We start from the raw sequence: 24349 nt of genomic DNA on the forward strand, positions 1-24349 counted from the left end.
TCAGTTGTTCCTGTGAAATGATTCTTGTAGCATCTCTTCCTTCTTATAGCTGCAAAAGTTCTGAGCTAGAGCTAAGGACTTGCTGTCCAAGACCACAGTCTCATTACCAGTCTCACTGGGAAACCATTGGTGGACTCTAGAATTTTCCATTTCCTCCCTTCTTTCACTGGGCAAAGAGACCATGAAAAAACCTTTCAAAACACAGTAAGGTCTAACAGAGAAAGAATTTAAGACTTATTTCACAAATCCAGAGTGTCCAGGGTAATATCATTTCATCACATGTAAGTGCTGATTGGTATCGTCTGGCAGAAATTTCAATGCAACAGGCATGCATCCATAGGCTGGTCTGGACATGAATTCTCTCAGTGAAGCACAAGCATGTGGACAAGTGGCTCTCAGAACACACATAACAACAAATTCCCACAAGCAAGGAAGAGAACAATAGAAAGTGAACTCAGAGATTCAGAATGAAGAAGAAAATATGACAGAAAATATTTCCACTGAAGAAAACAGAAGCAATGAAGAGATGGGACGAAAAAAGGAAATGAAATTCAGAGGCAGGTAAAAGCCCAATGGCCCCTGGTAGAGAGACTGAGCTGTGTCTGGCTCTCACAGTTGCTAGAGGTGATAGTGTCCAGAGACCTTCCACATGCTTTCTTCATGGGAAACATACCTTGGTGGAATTATAAGTATTCTGGAGCTGCCTTTTCCAACCAATCTAGAGGAAATTGAAGCTGCTGGGGCCATCATGCTGGTGAACATGTACCTTCTGCCACTGAACTGACAGACAGATGAGGCACTATCCAAGGAGGCACACAGCCATAGCCCCTCCCTCTCGCTGCAAGTCAGACCCTGATGAGGGCCACAGGGGCTAGATGGACCCAGCAATCATGTCAGTGAGAGAGGCAGGAGCTGATTGGGGCTGGTCTTAACCTCCAACATCACACACTCAAACCTCAGGGCTCCGTTTGTGCTGAAGCTAGCAGGAGGACCAGACGGGACATGGAAGGATCTAGAATCCACTCTCTAAGGAGAGTAGCCATGTGTTGAGGAAAATAGCCCTCCCTGAACATAGTCAGTGTCCCGAGTGCCATCTTGGCCCCAGGTCTTGTCCTGCAAAATATGCCACAAGGTGAGCCTTGTGCCTGTGAGGCCAACACCAGGCCACTAGACTTGTGCCAGCACCCACTGGCTGACTCCTGCACTCTCCCAATGCTGTGCAACCTTGAGCTGGTTCATGTGGATGCTGTGGGAAGTGCCTTACGTGAAACACATGAAGACCAGGGGCAGCCTTCCTCAAAGCTGTGAGGGGAGCAGGTTCATCTTGTCCATTCTCCCACTTCTGTGCCCACCATCCAGTCTTCCCTTCCTGCCACAGCCTTGCCCTCAGTGAGGACAAGGTGACCAAGCTGAAGAATGTACATGTTTTAACAGAGTTGCCTAGACTTTAAAACCTTCCAGATCCATAAAATGGACTACAGTGGTGGGATTTCAGGGCCTTACAGATACTGGAGAGTCAGGAGAACCTGCTAGACCCTTCCAAACCACACCATGTGAGCACTAACCACTTAGCGAATGTTTTAGAATTGTTGTGACCAAGGGTGTGAGTCTTCAAAGCCAGCACACCTTGCAGCTGCAGAACTGCTTGCCGGTTAGTGCTGGAAGTAACTGTGGTACATTCACCCGAGGAGAGCCAACTGTCCCTCCTCCATCCTCCAGCCCACCCTTAGTTTCTTCTGTGCCAGCTGACTTGGACATCCCATGCAAAGATGTGCTGCATGAAACCACAAAGAATGAATTCTAAGAAAATCCAGGCAATTTTGCATGACAGTTTCCACCCATCTTTCCCATACCGTTATTCCATCCTAACAAAGCAAACAGATTGGTGTTGCCTCCACTTTCTATCCCTTTCTCATTCTTCAGGAGACTCAACCAAAAGAAATAGCAGTAACCAAAGAGGAGAGCAGGGGGGAACGAGGGCTGGATGATCCACATAGTGAGACATCAGCCCTGATGACCAGGACGCCTCCGCCAGGTAAAGCTCTCATGAAATAGGAAACTCTTCCTCATGCGGCCTCCCCAGGTTCCTCACAGCCTTCCTAAGCAGTAGGCAAAGGATGTAACTCCATAAGGAACTAAGAAACCAGGGCAGGTTGCACAGTTACCCCTTGGCAGAACACAGCTTTCTGGTTTCTCATTCAGTGTTCTTCTGACTACACTGAACTACCCTTGGACAAGTATGTCTGACACCAGACAACAATTTTACTAATTTTTTTTTAGTTGGAGTCTCACTCTTTCTCTCACAGGCTGGAGTGCAGTGGCACCCTCACTGCTGGGTTCAGACGATACTTCTGCCTCAGCCTTCAAAGTAGCTGGAACTACTGATGTATGCCACCATACCCAGCAAGTTTTTGTGATTCTTCTGTATAGACGAGGTCTCACCAAATTGCTCAATCTGGTCTCGAACCCCCAGACTTAGGCACTACTCTTGCCTCAGCCTTCCAAAATGCTAGGATTACAGGCTGAGCCACCAATCCCAGTCCCAATTTTCTAATTGAATAGTACTTAGACCCCAGCCATTAGGCAGAAAAAGACAACTGACACCAAGGCCAGTGGAGGCTGCCACTGAACACCATAATCCTTATTGCCTGTTTCTTGGGTGAGATGAATCTCCATGTGCACAGGTCATGGAAAGTCAAACATCTCAGACTATACAGGACAGGGTACAATACCAAAATAAGAAGGTAGATGAAACCCAGATCTTATAAATGGACTAAATCTACATATTAAACACAAAAACTATCAGGTTGTGATGCTTTTAAATCCACCTATATATTACTTACAAGAGGCAAACCTCAAAGCAACACAGAAAGATTGGAATAAATTAATGGAAAGAGATCTGTCAAACAAATACTAATCAAAAGAAAGTGTGTCTCTCAATAGCAACATCAGAAAAATAGAATATAGGGTAAAAAATTATCAATCAAGTTACAGGCTAATGATGAGAGGAAAAATTCATCAGGGTACATAACAGCATGATATATGGAATTACAAAACCTCTAAAACATAAAGCAAAAACTGGCATAAATGACACAATTATTTAAAACCTTGACCTCCTGGACTCAGGTGATTCTCCTGCTTTACCTCTTGAATAACTGGAACTGCAGGGGTGCACCACCATGCCAAATTAATTTTTTTCTTTTCTTTTTTGTAGAGACAAAGTCTCACTATGTTGCCTAGGCTGGTTTCAACTACTGGGCTCAAGCAATCCTCCTGTTTCAACCTTCCAAAATGCTGGGATTCATAAAATTATAGAATGATCAGAATTCAAAAATAATAGAACTCCCAATCTCTACACTGAAATGTCCTAGAGAGCTAGCATGGAGACACTGGAGGCTGCGGAAGACTTTAAGATTTGGGGGAAACAGCTACATACCACATCAGGTCAGGCATCATGCCAGCTTGAGTTGGAAAGTGCAGTTTCAACACCAGATCTACTGTATTCTTCTTTTTCTTATGTTATTTACTTTATTGTAGATGCAGTGTGTACATGTGCAGGTTTGTTATGTAGGTGTACTGGGTGATGCTGGAGTTTGGGCTTCTGTTGAACTCATCACCCAAATAATGAGCATCGTACCCAATACATAGTTTCTCAACCCTCACCTTCTCCTCCTCCCCTTAGGAGTCCCCAGTGACTGTTGTTCCCATCTTATGCCCATGTGTACCTGGTGTTCAGCTCCCGTGATCTACATTCTTTCCATAACTTCATATCTTGTGAAACTGGGTTTTCATCAGTCGCCATGATAAAAAGCATCTCAGTACACGTCTAAATCTACATATTAAACACAAAAACTAGGAACATGGGAAAATCAAGATGGAACTATAAGTGAAGGTGTCAATGGCCTCCAATCTTCTTCCAAGCGCTGAAAGTTGTACAGTGCCCAGTAGGCACACACCATCCATGCAGAAGCAATCATGGTTATGTAAGAAGCTGAAAATATTTTTCTCTTCAATTGCTGTACAGGCATTAGTTTTTCAAGCAGCTACAAGTTTTCAGGACACAAAACTAATTAAGTCATTTGGATGTAACTACTTAATGAACAGAAACTTTCGGCGTTTCTTTGCTGTAGAAATGCTACAAAAATAACCACTGAGGCACTAGCGGTGCCATGAAGAGAAAACTGTGGAAACTCTGACCTAACATAATAACGTATATAGAGACATACACCTTAATATCTGTCTGGGGAAAGGGGGACACACCTCATCGACAAGGGTACCTGCACAATGAATATTTGTATACCCAACCCTTAACTGTACCCCACAATTTTAAAATAAAAAAATATACTTAAAAATATTGAAAATATGTATTCTTTTAAAGCATACAAGAAAATTTTTAGAAAATTTGTATATGTATTAGGTCACAAAGTCCCCACCTAATTGAAAAATATATTCCAGAAACCATGATGACTGACAACAATATTTTAAAATTAAAAATATCAATAATAAAAATGCATATGTCTATAAATTTAAAAGTGCATTCCTAAATATCATTGACTCAACAGAAAAATATAATGAAAGTTTTGAAATATTTCTTTCTTTCTTTTGTTTTTTTGATTCTGAGTCTCACTGTGTCACCTAATCTGGAGTGCAACCACACAATCATGGCTCACTGAAGCCTTGACCTCCTGAGTTCAGGTGATTCTCCTGCTTTAACCTCTTGAATAGCTGGAACTTCAGGGGTGCACCACCATGCCAAGTCAATTTTTTTTCTTCTATTTTTTGTAGAGACAAGGTCTAGCTATGTTTCCTAGGTTGGTTTCAACTTCTGGGCTCAGGCAATCCTCCTGTCTCAACCTCCCAAAGTGCTGGGATTATAGGGATGAGCCACTGTTCCTGGCCAAAGTTTTGAAATATTTCTTCTTTTTTTTTTTTGCATTGGAGTCTCACTCTGTTGTCGAAGCTGGAGTACAGTTGTACTCTCATGGTCACCACAGCCATGACTTGCTGCACTCAGGTGATCCTTCCACCTCAGCCTTCCAAGTAGTCGGAACTACAGGCACATACCATGATGCCTGGCTAATTTTTTGATTTATTGTAGAGATGAGGCATCACCAAGTTGCCCAGGCTGGTCTCAAACCCATGGGCTCAGGCAATCTTCTCGCCTCCTCCTCCCAAAGTGCTGGGATTACAGGCATTAGCCACCATGCCCGGCTAAACTATTTCTAACTTTAACAAAAATGAATTGAATTTATAAAAATCTGTGGAAAACTCCTAACAAGGGGCTATAGGGTGAATTTAGACTTTATAGGCCTTTATGTACAAATATGAATGATTGAAAATAAACACAATAAGTTAAATAAAGCTCAACAGAACAGAGCAAACTCAAGAAAGTAGAAAGAAGAAAATAACATAGATTGGAATAAAATGTAGTAGAGTAAAACATATAAAAACAATAGAGACAATCAACCAAACTAAAGCCGGTTCTTCACAGAAACTATCAAAATAGACTAACTTCTGTGTGCCGTGGATCACGCCTATAATCCCAGTACTTTAGGAAGTCAAAGCGAGAGGATTGCCTGAGCCCAGGGGTTTGAAACCAGCCTGGGCAACTTGGTGAGACCTCATCTCTACAATAAATCAAAAAAATTAGCCAGGTATAGTAGCACATGCCTGTAGTTTTGGCTACTTGCAAGGCTGAGGCAGAAGGGCAATAGAGTGAGACTCCAACTCAAAAAAAGGAAAAGAAAGAAACCAAAGGTACAGTCCCCTTCACATGGAAGTTTGAGAAATACTGACTTTGTCTACCCCCATGATCTTGGAGGAATGACCCAGGCCTTAGCTCCCCTGAGGTGGTCACCAGTCCATGATTCCTCAGGGCCACCTACAATGTCTGTGCCCAGGTTGATGAATAGGATGGTGCCAATGATCAGAAACAGCCCCACGATGACATAGATGAGAAAGGGACACAGTTCAACAATGTTCTTGGTCAGTGTGTACACAATAGTCTTCTTGAGGTTGTCGAATATCAGGGAGCCTAGGCAGAGATGCTCCTCCCTGTGGGGCTTGCCTCTAGGCCCTGGTGACCAGGCCTTGGGAAAACCACCTGGTACCTCACTCACCTTCCTCCATACCTGTGACGATGGAGGCTAAATTGTCTTCCAGCAAGATTATGCCAGTGTCACTTTTGACTGCATCGGAACCCTTGATACTCATGGCAGTCCCAATGTCTGCTTTCTTGAGTGCCAGAGAGTCATTCACTCCATCCCCTTTCACTCCAGCAACTGCATCCTGTGGGGACCGGGGAGACAGCGGGATGAGTGGGCCCAGGAGTCACAGGGTGTGCACAAGTGACCTGGCCTCTTGTTGAGTTGAGTCTGTGAGGACACCTGTAGCAGAAGTGCAAGGCCTGGGGAAAGGTGAAGACAGGATCAGACAAAAAGAGGCAGCTCCAACAAGCCATGTTTGCACTAGAAAAATCGCATGTGTGCAAGTCCACAGGGGCATTTCACACCTCGTGTCTTCACATTTTGCATTTTATACCCTTGCAGTTTTCAACCTCTGGCGCATACCCACCAGAGGCAAGCACTTCACTCCAGAACCCCTGTGTTCTCATGATAAATGTAGAGGTGGGATTACCCTGCTAGGATTTACAGCCAGAGTCTCAAAGGAGTGCAGAGTGAGCCCTCTGAGATGGTGGAGAGGTCTGGAGCGGCTTCAATGGTGCCACCGCCTGGTCTGAGGTCCAGACCCCTGCTCTGGATTCCCTGAGGACAGCAAAGGTCCTGGTCAGTCCTTTGGGCACTGCTGTCCATCCACCTGCTGCTGACAGCCCTCCACAATGATTAGCTTCTGCTGAGGCGACATCCTAGCTAAGATGATTTCCAAGTAGTTGTCTAAGACCTCATTCAACTGGTCTGGGTTCATGTCCTGCAGTTCCATGTTGGCCACCATGGTGGCCTTGGCATTCCTGGAAGGGCCAGGAGAAACTGAGTGAAACCCAAGACAAGATCTCAGGTGAAAACTGCTTCTGCAGGATGAGGGTGGATGCCTCTTTGACTTGACCTGGAACCCAGTGTCCCTGGCACCCAATGCTCCTGTGGTCTCTCTTTCAAGATCGCAAACTGGGGCTAAAAAAAAGACCATTTTCTGGTATCATATGATACAGGAATAAAAAGTCATGTAGCTCTTTCCCTACTGAAGGGGTGAGAGAGGTGCTTCCCGAAGACGCAGGGATAAAAGCTTTCCTTCACACATAGAAGGAGGTTACACAGCTGCCCATTTACATGTCTTGGATCATGGAACTTCCTTATACATAATAACTCATTGCCGATGTTGTTTATTCAGATTTACCCAGTGTCCACTATGTGCATGTGCTGTGCGATAGAAAGGTCTGCTGGAGTCAGAGCAACTCGGTTTTCTGCTGACTACAAGAGTTCAGTTCTATGGACTGTTGACTATGCAGAGCCATTTTGCCACCCCCTGCTGAGATCTTCAGGACTTCCCTGTGCTCCCAGCAGGCACAGAAGCCCTACATGGCGTCTGTACCACCAGCTTTACCTCCCCTCAGGCTCTCCTTCAAGCCTACCGGGCCCTCTCAGCTCTGAGACCTCCCTGTCCCTACCATTTCAAAGCCTCTAGTGGTCTTGCTCCCTTTCATGGTATGGGCATCTCTCCTCTCAGCCACCCTTGGTCTGTTCTCATGTCAATCTTCCAATCCCAACTGTAATGCTGCAGGTTCAAAACACCAAATGCCTTTTTCATTACAATTTGTAAGTGTGTGCTTTTTCGGTCTGTTTTTTTCTCTTGGTGGCAATTATTGGAATTTTAGCACTTGACTCAAACTGTAGCCCTTCCTAACTGCTGATTAAAAATAGAGAAGTAAGGTAGGAAGGAAAGGGTGTTTCTTTCCCCTTACACCTGCCACAATACAAATTTTCTATGGCCATGAAACTAGAGATGATGAGCAAGTAACTTAAAACATTCACAAAAGAATCCCCTGCACTTAGTTTGGAGTCTTGTGTGAAAATGTCTAATCCACTCTTCGCTTCTATGGCTATCATGTATGTGAAAGTGGTCATCATGAAGGTCAATCCCATTGTGGCTTCTGACTGAAGCAAGAGCCACAGAGGCATTTCAATATACCTTCCCACGTTTGTGGGAGGATGACATCCTCTCCTCTTTCCAAAGCACTGAGACAGGACTACAGTGTCCCATCCAGGTTCATCTGAGAGGAGGAGACGTTCAGGTTGAACAAGAACACAATGTATATCAAATTGGCTAAGTAGTCCAGGATACAGGAAGCAACATATCTTACACTGAACAGGTGCAGCGGGAGAGGCTGATGGCACCAAGTCCCTGTGAATGTTCACTCCAGCAAGTGGTTGCCACTAAGCTAAAACTGCACAGAGACCACAGAAGATCCTGGAATCAAAAGCCAAATCCCACCAAGTAGAGAAGAAAAAGGGCACATATAAGGAAGAAACAGTTGAGAAGATGCAGAGATAAAAGCTGCTAAAGGGGCAAGTGTATAATGTAAAATTTTAAAAAATAAAGTAACTTTGGATACTATTGCTGTCCCAGAGCCTAGGATGCTGGTTGGTCATCTGATGTGGTGGTGTTGTCTGTGGTAATCTACTACCTGATAGCTCCTTATTCCTAAAAGGTCTAAGTGCTTGGTCACTAAAAGGTGTTCATTGATCTTTGCCTCTTCCACCCACATACATAAAAGCATGAACCAGCTGATGAGATTTCTCTTCAACCTGAGGCTTTGGAGTCTCTGCCTCACTGAAACCATGTGCAGCCCAGTCCCTCCTTTCCACACCCAGTTCCCTCATCCCTGGCCCTCTCCATTATACTGACCAGGTCACTGTTGGCATTTTTTTCTGTCTCCCTGGCTAGAAGGAAAGCTCCACAATGGTGTGGATGGCATTGCCCTGTTTGCTGCTATAGTTCCAGGCCCAGAACTGTGCCTGGTGTACAGTTGCTACTCAATAATTGTTGAAAGAATAGAAGAATGAGTGAATAGAAGAATGGATTAAAGGAGAAACAAGATTTAAAAGAATGAAGAGAAACAAGGACAAATGTTTTCCTTAAGAAGCTTCCATTCTATTTACTACCAAACAAAAAACAAGCATATACTCCATGAAGTCAGCTGAAGGGAGAAATACCCAAGATGTCCACTTGTGGGGAGGTGGGGGTGTATGAAACAAATGTGTTCTTATTGTTCCTAAACATACACCTGGATCAATGGCAAGTAATTTCATACACACCCTTTGTTTCAGTTTTTCTCAGTCTAGGCACACAGGTTTTCAGATCTAGTTCACTGACTTTTGAAATTTCAGTCAAGGATGTAGAAATGGCCCTTTTCATGGTGTTAATACAGTGCCTGGCACATACCAGGTGCTCACTTAAATCTGGAGTGAATACATGGGTATGGGAATCACAGATTAAAGAAACCTAGAATTACTCCCAGAGGATGTTCTGCACACAGGTGGCTTGTTCTGAGCAGCACAGCTGTCTAGAGCAAGCAGGGTCCTGAGGGTCACAGCAGATCTTCTGCTAGGCTGGGTCCGCACATACTGTTTGCTAATTTGCTCCATGCAATGTTGAGATGATTTCCAAAGTCTTCCACCATCTCACTGTTGGCTGAGAAGATGCTCACACTCTTGGTGATGGCTTTGGCTGTGATGGGATGATCACCAGTAACCATGATAACCTAGAGCACAGGGCACCAAGAGGTCATGTATGATGAAGAACTTGGTCAGCCAAGGTGGGAATGATCCATACGGCCCCATCTTCTGGGACTTAGTGAGTATGGCTAGTGATCACTGGGGTTTGCCCTCTGGGAAGCCCTGGATCAAAGGCACAACAGTCTTTGAGGCACACTAATCCCACTGGGATTACCCTTAATCCTAAACTTCTTAAATTTCCTTCTGTGACAGGAGAGGAAGCCCTTCCCCTTTGACATTATTTTATTTTTGAAAAGGCCTGTGGATGTCTACATGAGGCAACCCTGTGTTGCTTCAACAGTCTGAGATTGCAATTCATAGATGACTGGAATTTTGAAGATGGGTTACAGAGGTGAACCTCAAGATCAAGTAATGAAACCTTTTCTTTTTTAGATTTAAAAATATAGTTTATTTAAAAGTAAATAGAGAGAAAGAGAAAATTCACCTCCCCAAGGTGGGGGAGGGGGCCAAAACCAGGAAGCATGATGACAGCAGTGTCTAGCAAGATGATGCTCACCTTTTATTTTCTATCATGGTCTAGGGCAAGATTGGGCCACATCAAGGCACTGGGAGATTATGCTGGTTACTGTTGTAATTTATCCTACACAGACATGTGTTTTTCACTTTACAAGGAAGTTACTGAAAACTCAGCACAGTGAAAGTCAAGATTTTAAAAAAAGGAAATTGCAACATTTCCTTGGAGAGATCTAAATACCGATCACCACTTATAACGGACGTTATCAGAAAGAGATGCAACATGAAGGGAGTACGCCTTGAGTCAGGAAAATACCCCCACCTTGATCCCCGCACTGTGGCATTTGGTGACTGCAACAGGCACAGTGGACTGAGGGGGGTCAATCAATGACAAGAGTCCCACAAAACACAGGTTGGAGGTGGAAAAATTCATGACATCTGTGTCAAACATGTAGGTTTCCAGAAACTTGTCTGCTGGCAGGTAGAGATGACAGAAGCCTGGAATAGAGATACATTTTGGAGTCAAAGAACCCAGGGTAAGAAAAGAAAAGACAAAAGCCTAGAATGTGTTAATAGGTCCTCAGTCCTTTGATATGTTACCAGGGCATTAGAACATACCAGGATTGTTTAATTCCATCCATTCCATACTGCATGGTTTTCTTAAATGACATATTTTCTCCAAAAATAGTTTACTGTGTGTTCATTGGCATCTACATTATGATCTAGAGATATAAAGATGAGGTATGAACAGCACTGACTTCTGAAGATGTCATAGTTAGGGAAGCCTGACCGGGAGTTGTAGGGTTACAGCACACAAGGCAGGTGCGTGTGGCAGAGTAGAATGGCACTTCAGCCACAACTGCCCCACGAAGGCTACATGTAAGCTTAATCTTGCCGAGTCACAGGTGTTCTCTAGAGAAAGAACAGAGGGCTGAGGTGGGAAGGCTATTTCTGGCAGAGAAAACACTCAACCTACTGAGCAAAGCAGGGAAGGACCTTAGGGCAAGCTGTACTATGTTCAGTTTTTAATCAGAGGGTCAGATAAAGGTTACAAGGACTGGAGTAATCCCATCCTTTTCTTGGAGGGTACCAGCCTTGCACAGTTGAGAGAGAAGGGATGCCTGTGTCTGCTGGGACTGCAGAGAGTGAGGGATGAGATTTTATACCCAATTTCTTTTGGCATGACCCACTACATTGCAGAAGTCAGCACAGCACATCCAGGAGACTTCAGGTGAGATTCCTGAAGTGACTCTAGTAGGGAAGGGATCAGTCTGAATTGAAAAAGGGACTAATGGTGTTGTGGGTTATTTAAGACATGTTTTAAGTGTTATCATCTCATTTGTGCACTTTACATGCTCTCCTGACTCAAATGGCCTTAGAAACTCACATTCCACAGATTCCATCTCAATGACCAGAGTTCTCTTGGTGTTTAATGAATTCTGTACCAGTGGTGAAAACCTTCCTCAGTCTATGGGTCTGGACAGGCACATTTACTGCCCTGACTATGGCAGTAGGACATTGTCCCTGTGATGCCACTGCAAGCACCCATCATGCTTCTCCTACCGTGGCTGCATTTCAAGGCTCCTTTCCTTAACACCCAGTTTTGGTAACAAGCATCATATTTTTCTTAGTTGCTAAATGGGAAACCTAGTCATTTTTAAACATTCTGGTCTCCTCTGTTCAGTTGCTAGTCTTACCACATCTGTCTTCCAGGCCCCCGACCCTCCTCCACACCCTCACACACTGATCAAATCCCTGTCCCTTCACCCAAGGAAGTAGCTACCTCCCGTTGAGACCCATGTTGTCCCCTCCCTGCAGTGCTGAGGACTGTCCTGGTCACTCTGCAACTCTGGGCAGCCTCCTCTTGCTGGGCAGCTCTCAGTGCTCCCCCAGAGAACACAGCCTGACTACTCGCCTGCACATCTGGGCCTCTGTATGGTGATCTCCACATGGGCCTGTTTCCATGACTGTATTGTCTCTTCTGTTCTGAGCCCTCTGCCTGGTCATACGCCCTACCATATTCACACATCTGTCTTTCATTCTTCTGGGCTTAGACTGTGTTGTTTCCTCTGCCCTGGATACTCCCCCACCCCATTCAAGTGCCAGTTTAATTTGTAACTCCTTCTAGAATCCTCCCTGTGGCTGCTTTTGGGGATACAGCTCAGGTCGCTGGAACCATCACCTCTTCATTCCTCTTCCTGTTCACCCTGTTCTCCCCACATGCTCCCTGTGGCCACTCTGTGGGTCCCAGGGACCTTGGCGCACGCCTCAATGCCAAACTCACTGAGCACAGGCTCGCCCAGCTGGCCCAGCTGGCCCAGCTCCATATAGGCCATGTGGAAGGCCTTGTCCGCACTCTTGTCCAGCAACTGCTCCTGGTTGGGAACAATTAGGGTGCTGCACTGCTCCAGGATGCACTCAGGGGTGCCCTTCTTCACCAGGAGGAAGTGCCAGTTCCCAGGGTCCTCCATATCTTGGATAGAGAGCTGGGAAAGGAGGATGGAGCAGTGAAGTGTGGAAGGGGAAGGTGCATTTCCCACCATGTGCTCTGAACGTGGGGAACGAGCAGCATGACAGCACAACATGGCCTTCCTTTTAACTTCTGTGGCAAGGTCATGTGCAGAGTTCAGGCCTGGAAATTCTCACAATGAGGGTGGGCAAGCTCACACCCGCATTGGCTGTTTTAGGGAATCTAAACATGGATTCCAGCTGGAAAGGCTTGTGCCTTGAACAAGACCTCCTGGAGAGGGGGGCCTGCAAGCATCCCCATCCCCCATCCCCTCCTTCTGGACCAGCAGCCCTTCAGACTCAGGCCATTCTGAGCCTGTCTCCTCGAAGCTGCAGGAATCTCTGAACCTTACAGCTCTCTGTCAACCAAGTTCTCTTGCCTGGATGTCAAAGAAAGTGGCGAGTATGAGGAACCAGACACTCTCACACGCTGCCAAGTCATGGGTGTTCCACTTTTAACTGGAATGCCCTCCACCTAGTAGAGCTACTTGTAGATCCCTCCTAATAAGGTAATCAGGAAGAATAGTGAAAAATGTCTGCACAAGAATAAAATGACTCTTACTCAGTCCTTATTATACACCAGGAACTCCTCTAAGCTTGCAGAAGGAATTTAAGGAAGCTCAAGTGTGTGGGAGAAAATAAGTGACAGAGGAAAGGGCTACCATTTTGGATCAAACAGTTGATGTCAAATCAGTAGTTCCTGTACTTCTGGATATCAAAGATGAGCACAGAAAATACTAGAGGATAAACAGGGTTGTCATAGTCCTCCTCCTCCTCTTCCTCCTTCTCCTTCTTATTAATGGACTAGTAAAGACACTAAGAAAACACACCAAGCAACCAAAGCCTAACTACATCATCCTCCCATCTGTTATCATCACCACTTTCTAAAAGATAAGGCTTTTCACATTTAAAACATAGGAACAATAATAACACTTTTATGGTGTGTACCACATGTGTGCTGGGTACTGTTCTAAGTGCTGTCCACAGTGACTCACTTAATCCTCAAAACAACCCTAAGATCGGTTATCAGGTACTGTTATCATTCCTCCCTTTTACTAGGGAGGAAACTGAGGCACAATGCTCAATGGATTGCTCAAGGTCACATAGCAACAGTGATTGAGCTGGGATTTGAGCTCAGGTTGGCAGGTCTCTGCCTGAATCACAGAGCTAGAAAGGGTCATCTTTCAAATTAAATTCACTTATCTTTCTAAGAAACTTCATAAGACACTGTAATTTCCCATAGACTATTACAAATATTTTCACAGATTTGTCTGACTGAGGTGTCACTTTTCTAGGTTCAACTAGGACTTTCCACTGTTTTACCTCCAACTGAAATGTTCAGTAGCAACTGTGCTCCAAGGTCAGTATACCTAAGCCCTGCTGGGATTAAGCGCCTCTCATGTGCATGCACACGATGGCCCCAGCGGTGTCCCAGGAGCATCTGCAACTTCATAGGAACGGGCACAGGCCCCTTTCCCCAAGTCCCACTCTGTGCAGCCTCTTCCTCCCCCAGCCTGCACACAAGGCCTAGAGGTCTCACAGAACCTGCCTTTTCTCACTTCTCATGACAGGGAGTATCTCAATCAATCATGGAAGATGGGATTTCTGCAGGGTTGAGTCTTGTTGCAGTTGGGAGATCCCCTAGCCTGGCCTTCACTGTGTGCTGAGACTCTGTGCCTCTCACTTCTCACCCCTACCTGACTCCTGGAGTCCTGGGAATGGGTGATGTAACATACATGGAATCTAGCTCAAAATGGCTGCTACGACTGCTACTATTTTAGGTTGCTTCTCATCCCATGCTCATGGATGTTTTATTTAAGAGATCTGACTTACTGACATTAGAATTTTACACCCTATGCTTTTGTCAGATGTCTATTTAGCCAGCTGTCACTTTTCCAGGGTTCATTATCCATGGAAACAATGTATGCAGCACTAAGAGTGCTTCTCCAAGGCCAGGCAGGGTGGCTCAAGCCTGTAATCCCAGCACCTTGGGAGGCTGAGGCAAGACGATTGCCTGAGCCCAGGAGTTCAAGACCAGCCTGGGCAACTTGGCAAGACCTTGCCTCTAAAATAAATCAAAAACATTAGTCACGCATGGTAGCATGTACCTATAGTTTCAGCTACTTGGAAGAATGAAGTGGAAGGATCACCTGAGTCCAGCAGGTCAAGGCTGTGGCGGGCATGAGTGAGACTCTAACTAAAAAAAAGTGCTTTTCCAGCCTTAAATTCCATCCACATAAAGATGGTGAATGATAACAGAAACCTACAACACACACACACACACACACACACACACACACACACACACACACATCTATGGTTACCTGCTTCTTTTTTTTGAGTCAGAGTCTCACTCTGGCCAGACTTGAGTGAAGTGGCATGCTCACAGCCACTGTGGCCTCAACCTGCTGGGATCAGGCAATCCTTCCACCTCAGACTTCCAAGTAGCTGGAACTACAGGCTCACGCCACCATACCCAGCTACTTATTTATTTGTTTGTGTATTTATTTATTTATTTATTTATTTATTTATTTATTTATTTATTTTTATTGTCGAGATGAGGTTTTGTCAAGTTTCCCAGGCTGGTCTCAAACCCATGGGCTCAGGCAATCCTCTTGCCCTAGCCTCCCAAAGTGCTGGTATTACAGACTTGAGCCACCTCGACAGGTCTGGTTATCCTACTTCTAAAGTCCATGTCACTGGCCCCCACTTTCAGGTTGATCCCTTGGGAACCCACTGGCATCAGAACCCTGGGCTGCAAACTGCCACTTATCTTGGCATGAGGAGGATAGAGATGGTTGGCAGTGGACCACCCCATCCTGTTGAAGACAAGTAGTCAAGGACAACCAACTACTTCCTGAGGACTGGGGGAAAGGGGTCCCTACCAACATGCAGGACAGAAGAAGACAGCAACGGGACTGGTCAGTTGCAAGGCTATTCACTTGTCTTCACAAGGTCTAAGCTTGTTCACCTGGCCTGCACTAGACTGTCTTATCTCTGTGCTGTGGTGGAAAATCATGGGCTTTGGGGTCATACTTATGAAAAGTGGCTGTACCCCAGAGATGCTGTGTGACTCTGGTCCTGTCAACACTTTTTTTGTTTGTTTTTGAATTGGAGTCTCACTCTGCTGCCCAGGCTGGAGTGCAGTGGCATGCTCACAGCCACCACCGCCTCAAATTACTGGGTTCAGGTGATCCTTCCACCTTAGTCTTCCAATAAGCCAGAATTACAGATACAAGCCACCATGCCTGGCCAATTTTTTTACTTATTGTAGAGACGAGGTCTCACCAAGTTGCCCAGACTGGTCTCAAACCCCTGGACTGGCCTTGGCCTCCCAAGGTGCTGGGATTACAGGCTTTAGCCACCACATCCAGTCCTGTCAATGCTTTCTAAGGACCCATTTCCTCTTCTGCAAGTTGGGATTAGTTAGATCTTCCTCATAAAATTGTGGTGAAGGTTAATGAGACTATGCAGGTTAAGCGCCTGTATTACGAGGTGTGCAGTAAGTGTGAGTTATCATTGGACTATCCCACCTCTCACAGAGCCTTTGGGATGTGGCTGTTGCTCCTCACAAGTGCAGAAGATCCAGTGGTATGACACATGTGTTCATGAATGTGAGTGTATATATGAGTGCGCATGTATCAGAGTGCATGTGAGTGTGTGTGCATGTGAGTGTTCATGTAATGTATAAAACTGAATAAATGTGTGTATGACTGTGCGTGTGTGTATGTGATGTTTGTGAGTGTGTATGTGAATGTGTATATATGTGTGAATGTGCATGTGATGCGTGTTACTATGTGAATGAATGTGTGTGAGTGAATGTGTATGTTGGTGAGACTGGGTGGTATATGTGTGTGAAGGTTCATGTATGCGTGGGAGTATGCATGTGATGTTTGTGTGACTGAGTGAATGTGTGTGTGACAGTATGTGTGTGTGTGACTATTAATATGCATGTATGCACATGTGAGTATGTGTGTGATGTGATGGAGCACTCACAAGAGCAGCCAGGCCCCACAGGAGGCCTACTTCAGAGAGGGAAGGTGGTTGCAAAGGCAACATGGCCTGGGTGGACTGGACACCCATGTCCTGCATCCCCAAGGACTGTTTTTAAATGAGGGTTAAACAAAGGATATGTGCAGGTAGAAATAGCATCCTGGTGATAAAAATTTTGCCAGTTGTGAGGAAAAACTCATCTGAAATTTGTTGGTAGTGTTAAAAGGGATTTCAGTGATTTTGTGGTTTCTTTTTCTAATTTGCATCACATCACCAAAAATGACCTCCGAGAATTTCAAAAGAGCAGTTTCTAAGGCATCTCCAACCACAACTTTCTATAAATCAGAAGAGATAAACAAATAGTTTAGATGAATAAATCTGCTCTTACACGATTGTCATTAAGGAGCCAACATGCTCATTACATGACACAACACGTCTCCTGACCAAGCTTACCCTCTAGTTGGAGAGAAGATAGTATCATATGATGCTTAGGGACAGATGCAAGACAACAATAAGCAGGTAAACTAATGGTGCCACCTACTGGCATCAGGGACTTTCAGAGATGTGGAAGCACAAAAAGGACTGAGTGTTTCATGGGAAAAGCAGCTATGACTAGATCTTGTAGACAGGTGAGTTAAGGTGATCAGAGAAGCAGAAGAAAACATTCTAGAAGCTTGAGCAGGGCAAGAAGGGGAAGGCACCTCTGGGAGTGTTCAAGGTACAAGCAGACACAGAAGGCCCTGAAGGGTAGGCTAAGGCCCAGACTCAAGAAGCAGAAAATAGGGAAGTACAGCAAGGTGAGCAGCAAGTTAGGTGAAGATAAAAGCACTACATAAGGAAAATTATAGGAGCACTTGAGAAAGATTCAGGGAGGGATAAACTGGAATTGGGGAGGCCAATTAAAGTGCTTAGTGCAGTTATTTAGATGCAAGGCATTGGTGATAATAGAAATGTAAAAATATGTCTATTTTGAAGCAAGAACAATAGAACTTAGTGACTCATTAGCTACAAGGAAGAGAAACAGTTGAAGATGACTTCCAAGAGTTTTGACCCAATGACAAGAAGGATGATTATGAAAAATACAAAATAGTGACAAGAGATGATGCCATCCCAGGCTGGATACAGGTGGAAGGTGACAAGTATAGTTCGCTGAGAGGGGCTAACATGGCAAAACTTCCAAGTGAGCACATAGCCAGTTGGAGATATTAGTTGGAGTCTGGGTGAGAAATTGGAACTGGGCATAAAGAGCAGAAAGATACTGGAAGAGAAGCGAATGGCCACAAAAGCATTGATGAGCTATCAGTGCTCAAGGTCAGGAAAGGAAACAGGTGGCAATTAGAAAGACCCAGGGAACACAGACTCAGTGACTCACTGAGATGGAGGGGAGAGAAAAAGGAGAAGGAAGGGCAGGGAAGAGTGAATTGTGTATTCCCATATTCCCAGGCCCTCAAAGCTCCATCTGCTGCCACATTCTGGTCAAGAGGAAAATGTGCTGTGATCAGTTCCTTCCATTCCATCCAGTCATATTTTAAAGTTCCATTATGTCATTCATGTAATGAAGAAACTTGGGGCTGGGTGCAGTGGCTCAGCCTGTAACCCCAGCACTTCAGGAGGCCGAGGCAAGAGGGTTACCTGAGCCCAAGAGTTCGAGACCGGTATGGACAACATAGCAAGATATTTTCTCTAAAATAAATCTAAAAAATAACAGGACGTGGTGGTGTAAGTCTGTAGTTTCAGCTACTTGGAAGGCTGAAGCAGAAATCACCCAAGTCCGGCAGGCTGAGGCCACGATGGCCGTGAACATGCCACTGCACTTCAGCTCAGGCAATAGAGTGAGACTCCAACTCAAAAAAGAAAAGAAAAGAAATTTGGATGACATTCACATGGCTGGCAAAATAGTCAGGAAAGTAGCTTTAAGGAGCATTCACTACCTGGAATGAGAAATAATGTTCAAAAGGAGCTACAATATTATTCTGCAGTTTTTAAAGCAACTTTGTGGCTTCTGAAAGAGAGGGAGCATGAAGAAAACCTTCTATGTGTTTTGTGAGTCCAATCGGGTCTTGCTAGCACTATACAACCTTCACTCAGTGGGAAAGATTTCACCAAGCACCCAGTCAAAACTCAGCAGGTGACTTCAAAATACTGAACATGAAGAAGTGTTACCTTCATGATAGGGACATTCTCCATTCCTGGCTTGAACTTGGCCCAGTTGCACAAGGTTATTACCTTGGATAAGGAGGCCCATGTCCCAGAGCCTTAGTCATAGACGTGATCTGGAAGACAGAAATAACAGAAGCACCTATGGGGACAAGCCTGCCATCCAAGAGTTCCTTCCCAACAGTTCTCTGTGTTTGCAGACCTCAATGCTCAGTCCACACCGAACACTTCAACTCACTTAACTGGTTCTCACTGGTGTCGGCCACAAAGAGCCGATGGTCAAACCACAGGTGGGCCATGGTCATTCCGTTCTGGGTCAGCATCCTGGTCTTGTCTGAGTAGGTGACAGAGGTGGAGCCCAGGGTATTCATGGCCTCCAGGTACTTCACCAGGCAGTTCTTCTTGGCCATCCGCTTTGCCATCTGTGACAGGGTCACCTGCAGGAGAGAGAGAGGAGTGCTTTGGGGCAGTTCTCCCTTTGAATTCAAGTTGGACAGGACAGAAATAGCCAAGGTTGCTGTGACTGATTTTAGAAGAGAGCTGGGCTAGTTCTAGAAGACAGGTGTGGTTGCCAATGCCAGATAGCTGACCTAGCGGCTCAGAAGCCACTAAATGCCCTTTGTACCTCAACCCTTTTTAAAAAATTAAACGTGAGACATTTTTCTTGTCCCTTCATTCCTTGAAGGAAATGTGCCTGAGTGACCCAAAGGCAACAAAGACAGACGAGGAGCTTTGACTGGTGTTCGGGCATTATCAGTAAAGGTGATGGGACGTGTGCTCCTCTCACCCACGCATGGGTGTGTGAGATACCTCTGCTGGTGTACACCAAAGAGGCAGGCTCACAGAACTCACATGTTGTTTTGGGGAAATCAAGGAGACAAATAAAAATATGTTTAATTTTAAGAGCTCCATATTTTAAAGATTCTATCAGAACCCCAGATCTCAAAACGTTCTATTTTAACTCCAATTTCTTCTAACAGTCTTCTAGAGTGAGAAGAGACCTGAAATTCCAGAAATTCTCTCTTCTTTGGTCAGGACACCACCAGACTGATGACCACACGGCTACACAAATGGAGATGTGACCTTCCTCCCTTCCTCTTGGGGTTCCCACAGCAAAGACTGGGGGTGGGGAGGAATCCTGTGAAGACAGAATGTGATGGGCCCTCACAAACAAAAAGCCACAGTTGAATCTGGGGTTGGGCAAGAAGGGGCTGAATTCCTTCGCAGGAAAAAAATGGGAGAAATTATTATTATTATTATTATTATTGCCTGGAAGTGAAAAGTAAGTTATGCAAATAATGTGCCTCAATTCCCAAGTTGTAGAAATTGCCACAGAAAAGTGGGGACAGCATTAGGCATCTAGGAAATCTAGAATCCTGAATGGTGGAGTCTGTCTTAACTGAGACATAAGGGCACAAAATAACATATGTGAAGTGCATACAGATGTCCTGGAAATATAAGTGCAATGAATGTATGCAAATATGAAAAAAACTACAATACCTGTTGTTCCTCTATGAAACAGTCTATTCAGAAGGTTTTGTGGCTCCCCCTGGTACATGAGCATTTTGCCCTAAAACTGGGGAGATGTGTGATTTGGGTGTGGAATCTCCCAGGTGTTGGGATGTGGTATATTCTACAGCATAGACTCACAGTGACAGTAGCCAGGAGGCCCTCGGGGACATTGACCACAATGATGCCAATGCAGAAGATGATGGAGTTCAGGACGTGGTACTTCATTGATGCCACAATAATGAAGAAAAGATTGCTGATGGAGATGGCCACTCCAGCTACAATTTGAGCAAAGTGCTAGATCTCTATAGTGGGTGTCTTCTCATTTCCCACTCCTGAGGCCAAGGAAGCAATGTGACTGATGACAGTGTGGTCATCTGTGTTGATGACCATGCTGGTGGCAGTGCCAAGGAGAAGTAGACATTTTACTCCACGGGCCTTTATCTAGGAGGGGTGTGCAGCCAGCTTGCAGCCCCATTTGTGGCTGGCTTGATCATCATTCTCATTACATGGCAAAGGACAAACATCTGTCCTCTAGATCCTGTTACTCCCTGCTTCCTCTGACACAAGTTAGTCACAAGGGTGGCAAAGAAACAAAGACACAGGACTAAGAAGGAAGGGGGGCATGGATGAATGGGCAACCCAAGACCAGTAACTTTACCTTCCAGACAGGTTGTAGAATAGAAGCAGTTGTTCTTTTTTTCCAAGGGTTTTGCACGGGTGAACTCAAAGAAGTGGAACTGGGGCTCAGACTCCCCAGTGAGAGAAGAGTTATCCACCTAGAAGAAACATTGAAAACACCTCAAAATCAGGCCTCTTGTTCTCTTCATGTGGAATGAGGCCAGGAAAGAGAATGAAATGCCAGCGAACACCAAGCTCGGTCTTCAGACTGGGTGTCCTCAGTGCTTACCCGACACCCCTGGCAAGACCACATCCATATGTCCACAGAGATCTGGTCTCCTTCTTTGATCTCCATGATGTGCCCCACCACCAGCTGCTCTGCAGGGAAGATCTTCTTCTCAGAATCACAGATGACAACAGCTTGCTGCAGAAGACCACGAAAGAAACATCCTTTCTTTTGCTGGGCCTCCTCTGCATCTAGGCTGTGCCAAACGCCAGGATGATGGCATTGGGACTGTGTCCAGGAAGGCAAGGGTGAAACTGAAGACTGTTTCACTCAAGTCTGAAGATGCTAGATATATTTTTTCTTGAGTTCATAGAGATGTTCTTGGAACAGGAAAAGGCTGCAGTCAGGCAGATCTGGCAAAGCGAGAGCCTTGAGTCTTGCATAGGGTGAGTGTTCCTGGCACGGAGCAGGAGGAATTCTTTCCACCAGACACTGGCAGCCTCTGGGTCAGGACAGCATGCTTTTCCTGCCATGGACACTAAATGGGGGCTCCTGGCAGAGAGCATAAACTGGATCCCTTGCTGGGAACATTTCTGTGGCAACCTGCTTTGGGACTAAGGAACAGGAGCAGAATGGTCACAGACACACTCTCAGGTGTGTCCCCAGCTGCCAGAGAATGAACACCCCTAGGACTTCCACAGGCTCCACCTGGAAGCACTGACCTGTTTCTTAGCAGGAACAGAATGTGCCGTGCAATGACTGGCATCTCCTGGATCTGGCCTCATTTGATCATCTCAACACCCTGTGAGGAGCCAGGGTTTGGAGAGGAAGTAACTTGCCCAGGGTTCCTCAGAGAGCAAAGGATGGGCTGGGGCTAGAGCAGGGACTTTGGGCACCTCCTCAGCTATGACTTCCTCACCTGGGAGACGAACAGAAGACTGAAGAGGGTAGCCACGACTCATCTTCCTGAAGCTTGACATGATGTTGGTGCCTTTTGTTTCTTTGTAATAAGCAAAGGTTCCAGTCAGTATGATGACCAGCACAAGAATGGCACCCAAGTACACCTGGGTGAGGAGGAGGTGGGTTAGGTAGAAGAACAGGTGCTGGCAAGGAGGCAGACCTGGGGCTAGAGTATCTGTGGAGGACAAGACACTGGCAGGGTTTCCTGGTGTGACTTACAAGTCACACATCTACCCACATGACATGCACAACTTACAGAATTTCTATAAGATTGTGCAGCTGTCCCCACCCACATCCAGCCTCAGAGTTCTTCTGTCTACCAGCAGATCCTGTGCCCTCTGCAGGTCCTCCAGGTTCCGTCCCAGTTCTGCTTCCCGTGTGCATGGATGTGCCTGACCTGCACCCTTCATGGCAATAAAATCTCATGGCCTGTGGCCCCTGGCTTCTCTCTCTTAGCATCACTGGGTTTGTGAACCTGGTGCCCAGGTCTCAGCAGGCAGGCACTTTCTGTGTTAAAGGGAAACATGGGTGCTGAGCAGGCACAGTCCCAAAATACTGTACATGGTTGCAGATTTTTTTTCCTCTTAAGAAGTCAAGGAATGTTTCTTTTTGAAAAGCCATGCTCATACTGCCTCTGACAGACACGTCCTAAAGTCAGACATAGTTACTGTTTATCCTAAAGTCAGACATAGTTACTGTTTTACAGCTGGGGAAATGACTGGCTTTCCTGCACCCAGGCAGTGACTTCCAGCTTGTGCTGTGACTCTGAAGGATGCCTCTGTCCTCCCGGTCATGATCTGAGATCCACCAGGAGGGAACAGCCCTCCTTATGCTATCCAGGGATGAGGATGTGTTGTGGGAGTACTGGATCCTATAGGCAATAGAGCACAGGAAAGCATCTATCCAAAAAAGGATGGAGAACTTGAGTAACTTGATGATCTCTGGCGTCTGCTTTGAAGGGCTGAGGACGTTAGGCCCATCTTGGGCCAGCAGTTCAGCAGCTCTGGTGTTGGAAAGACCCTGAGAAGTATCTCTCTCTCTCTCTCACACACACACACCACACCACACACACACATACACAGAGAGAGAGAAGAGGGAGAAGAGAGAGAGAGAAGAGAGAGAGAGAAGAGGGAGGAGAAGAGGGAGGAAGAGGAGGAGGAGGAGGAGGAGAAAGATTTTCCTCCCAAGAAGTTCCTTAGATAAGGGGATGAGGCATTGCTCCTTCCCCAACCCCCTTTTTAGAAAAACTATGTAATGCTTATTTGCAACAGGCAAGTGACTCCAAACATTTACTTCTTTGTTCTCCAAAATGATCCTCTGAGGAAGGTTCTGATATCCTCCTCACTACAGACATGTATTTGGGCACAGAGGACCCTCATCCCTCCGGGCCCCAAGGGACAGCTTGGCTGCTCCAAAGGGATGCCGCAGCGTCGAGGACCCTCGGTCAGAGCAAGGGCTTCCGGAAGATTTTTCAAACACGGTGCATCCCCGCAGCCCCGTGCGGCCCCGCCTTTGGCAGAGCCAGTGCGGCGCCCAACCCTGCCCCGCAGCCGCTCTCCACGTGCATCCGGACCCGGTGTTCTCAGCCCATCTGGACCGACTTCACATACCCTGCCTGGGCGGGGTAGAGTGGCCGTGGGCCCCCTCCCCGACTGGAGTTTCTTCATGTTGCGCCCCGCCCATGCTCCCAGGCTGACCCCACCTCTCGCGTCTGGAGCTCTGGCGGGCTTGGGATGCGGGGCAACAGGGGCCCCAGCACCTTGCGCACGCTGGGCGGGGTCGCCTATGAGGGCACGGGCTGGGGGTCGGGTGTCGTGGCATCGTTGGAGACCCGGTCGGTGGAGACCTTGGCAGCTGTGGAGGGTCCTCGGAGTTGGTGTCCGCCTGGGAACTCAGGGTCCTGCGCACTTTGGTAGCAGAGCTCCAGCCGCTGCCCAGGGAAGGCGGCGCCATCTTAAATGAGCCCGCCCAGCCCATGGGCCCATGGACACGGCTTGAACACTCTGGGAGTGGGAGACCTCGGGTGCGCAGGACCATGGGGAGGGGGTGAGCGAGGTCTGGGGTTGGGGATCCCCTTTCCCCAGGGGCGGGTCACAGGGCTAGGGGACTGTGGGGCGGGTCCACTGGCCCACCAGCGGACACATGCCTGAGATGTGCAGGCCCCAACTTCGCC

The 24349-nt window shown here is 46.3% G+C and overlaps 1 protein-coding gene across 1 annotated transcript; it reads right to left on the minus strand.

Annotated features, from left to right (window-relative positions):
- On the minus strand, positions 1 to 23843 carry LOC103254666 (potassium-transporting ATPase alpha chain 2-like). Its single transcript, XM_021709805.1, is given in 19 exon segments — positions 1 to 211; positions 674 to 852; positions 1627 to 1774; positions 5806 to 6034; positions 6120 to 6288; positions 6817 to 6967; positions 9576 to 9715; positions 10525 to 10700; positions 12487 to 12692; positions 16908 to 17038; positions 18867 to 18976; positions 19099 to 19297; positions 20511 to 20763; positions 21012 to 21148; positions 21280 to 21414; positions 21820 to 21830; positions 22175 to 22280; positions 22996 to 23217; positions 23529 to 23843. Coding segments are annotated over 19 exon segments (3228 nt in total).
- Positions 23844 to 24349: the final 506 nt, after the last annotated feature.

The sequence above is a fragment of the Carlito syrichta genome, unplaced genomic scaffold, assembly GCF_000164805.1.
Source record: "Carlito syrichta isolate Samal-C Ts95f unplaced genomic scaffold, Tarsius_syrichta-2.0.1 Scaffold287298, whole genome shotgun sequence".
In the NCBI taxonomy this organism is placed as follows: Eukaryota; Metazoa; Chordata; class Mammalia; order Primates; family Tarsiidae; genus Carlito; species Carlito syrichta.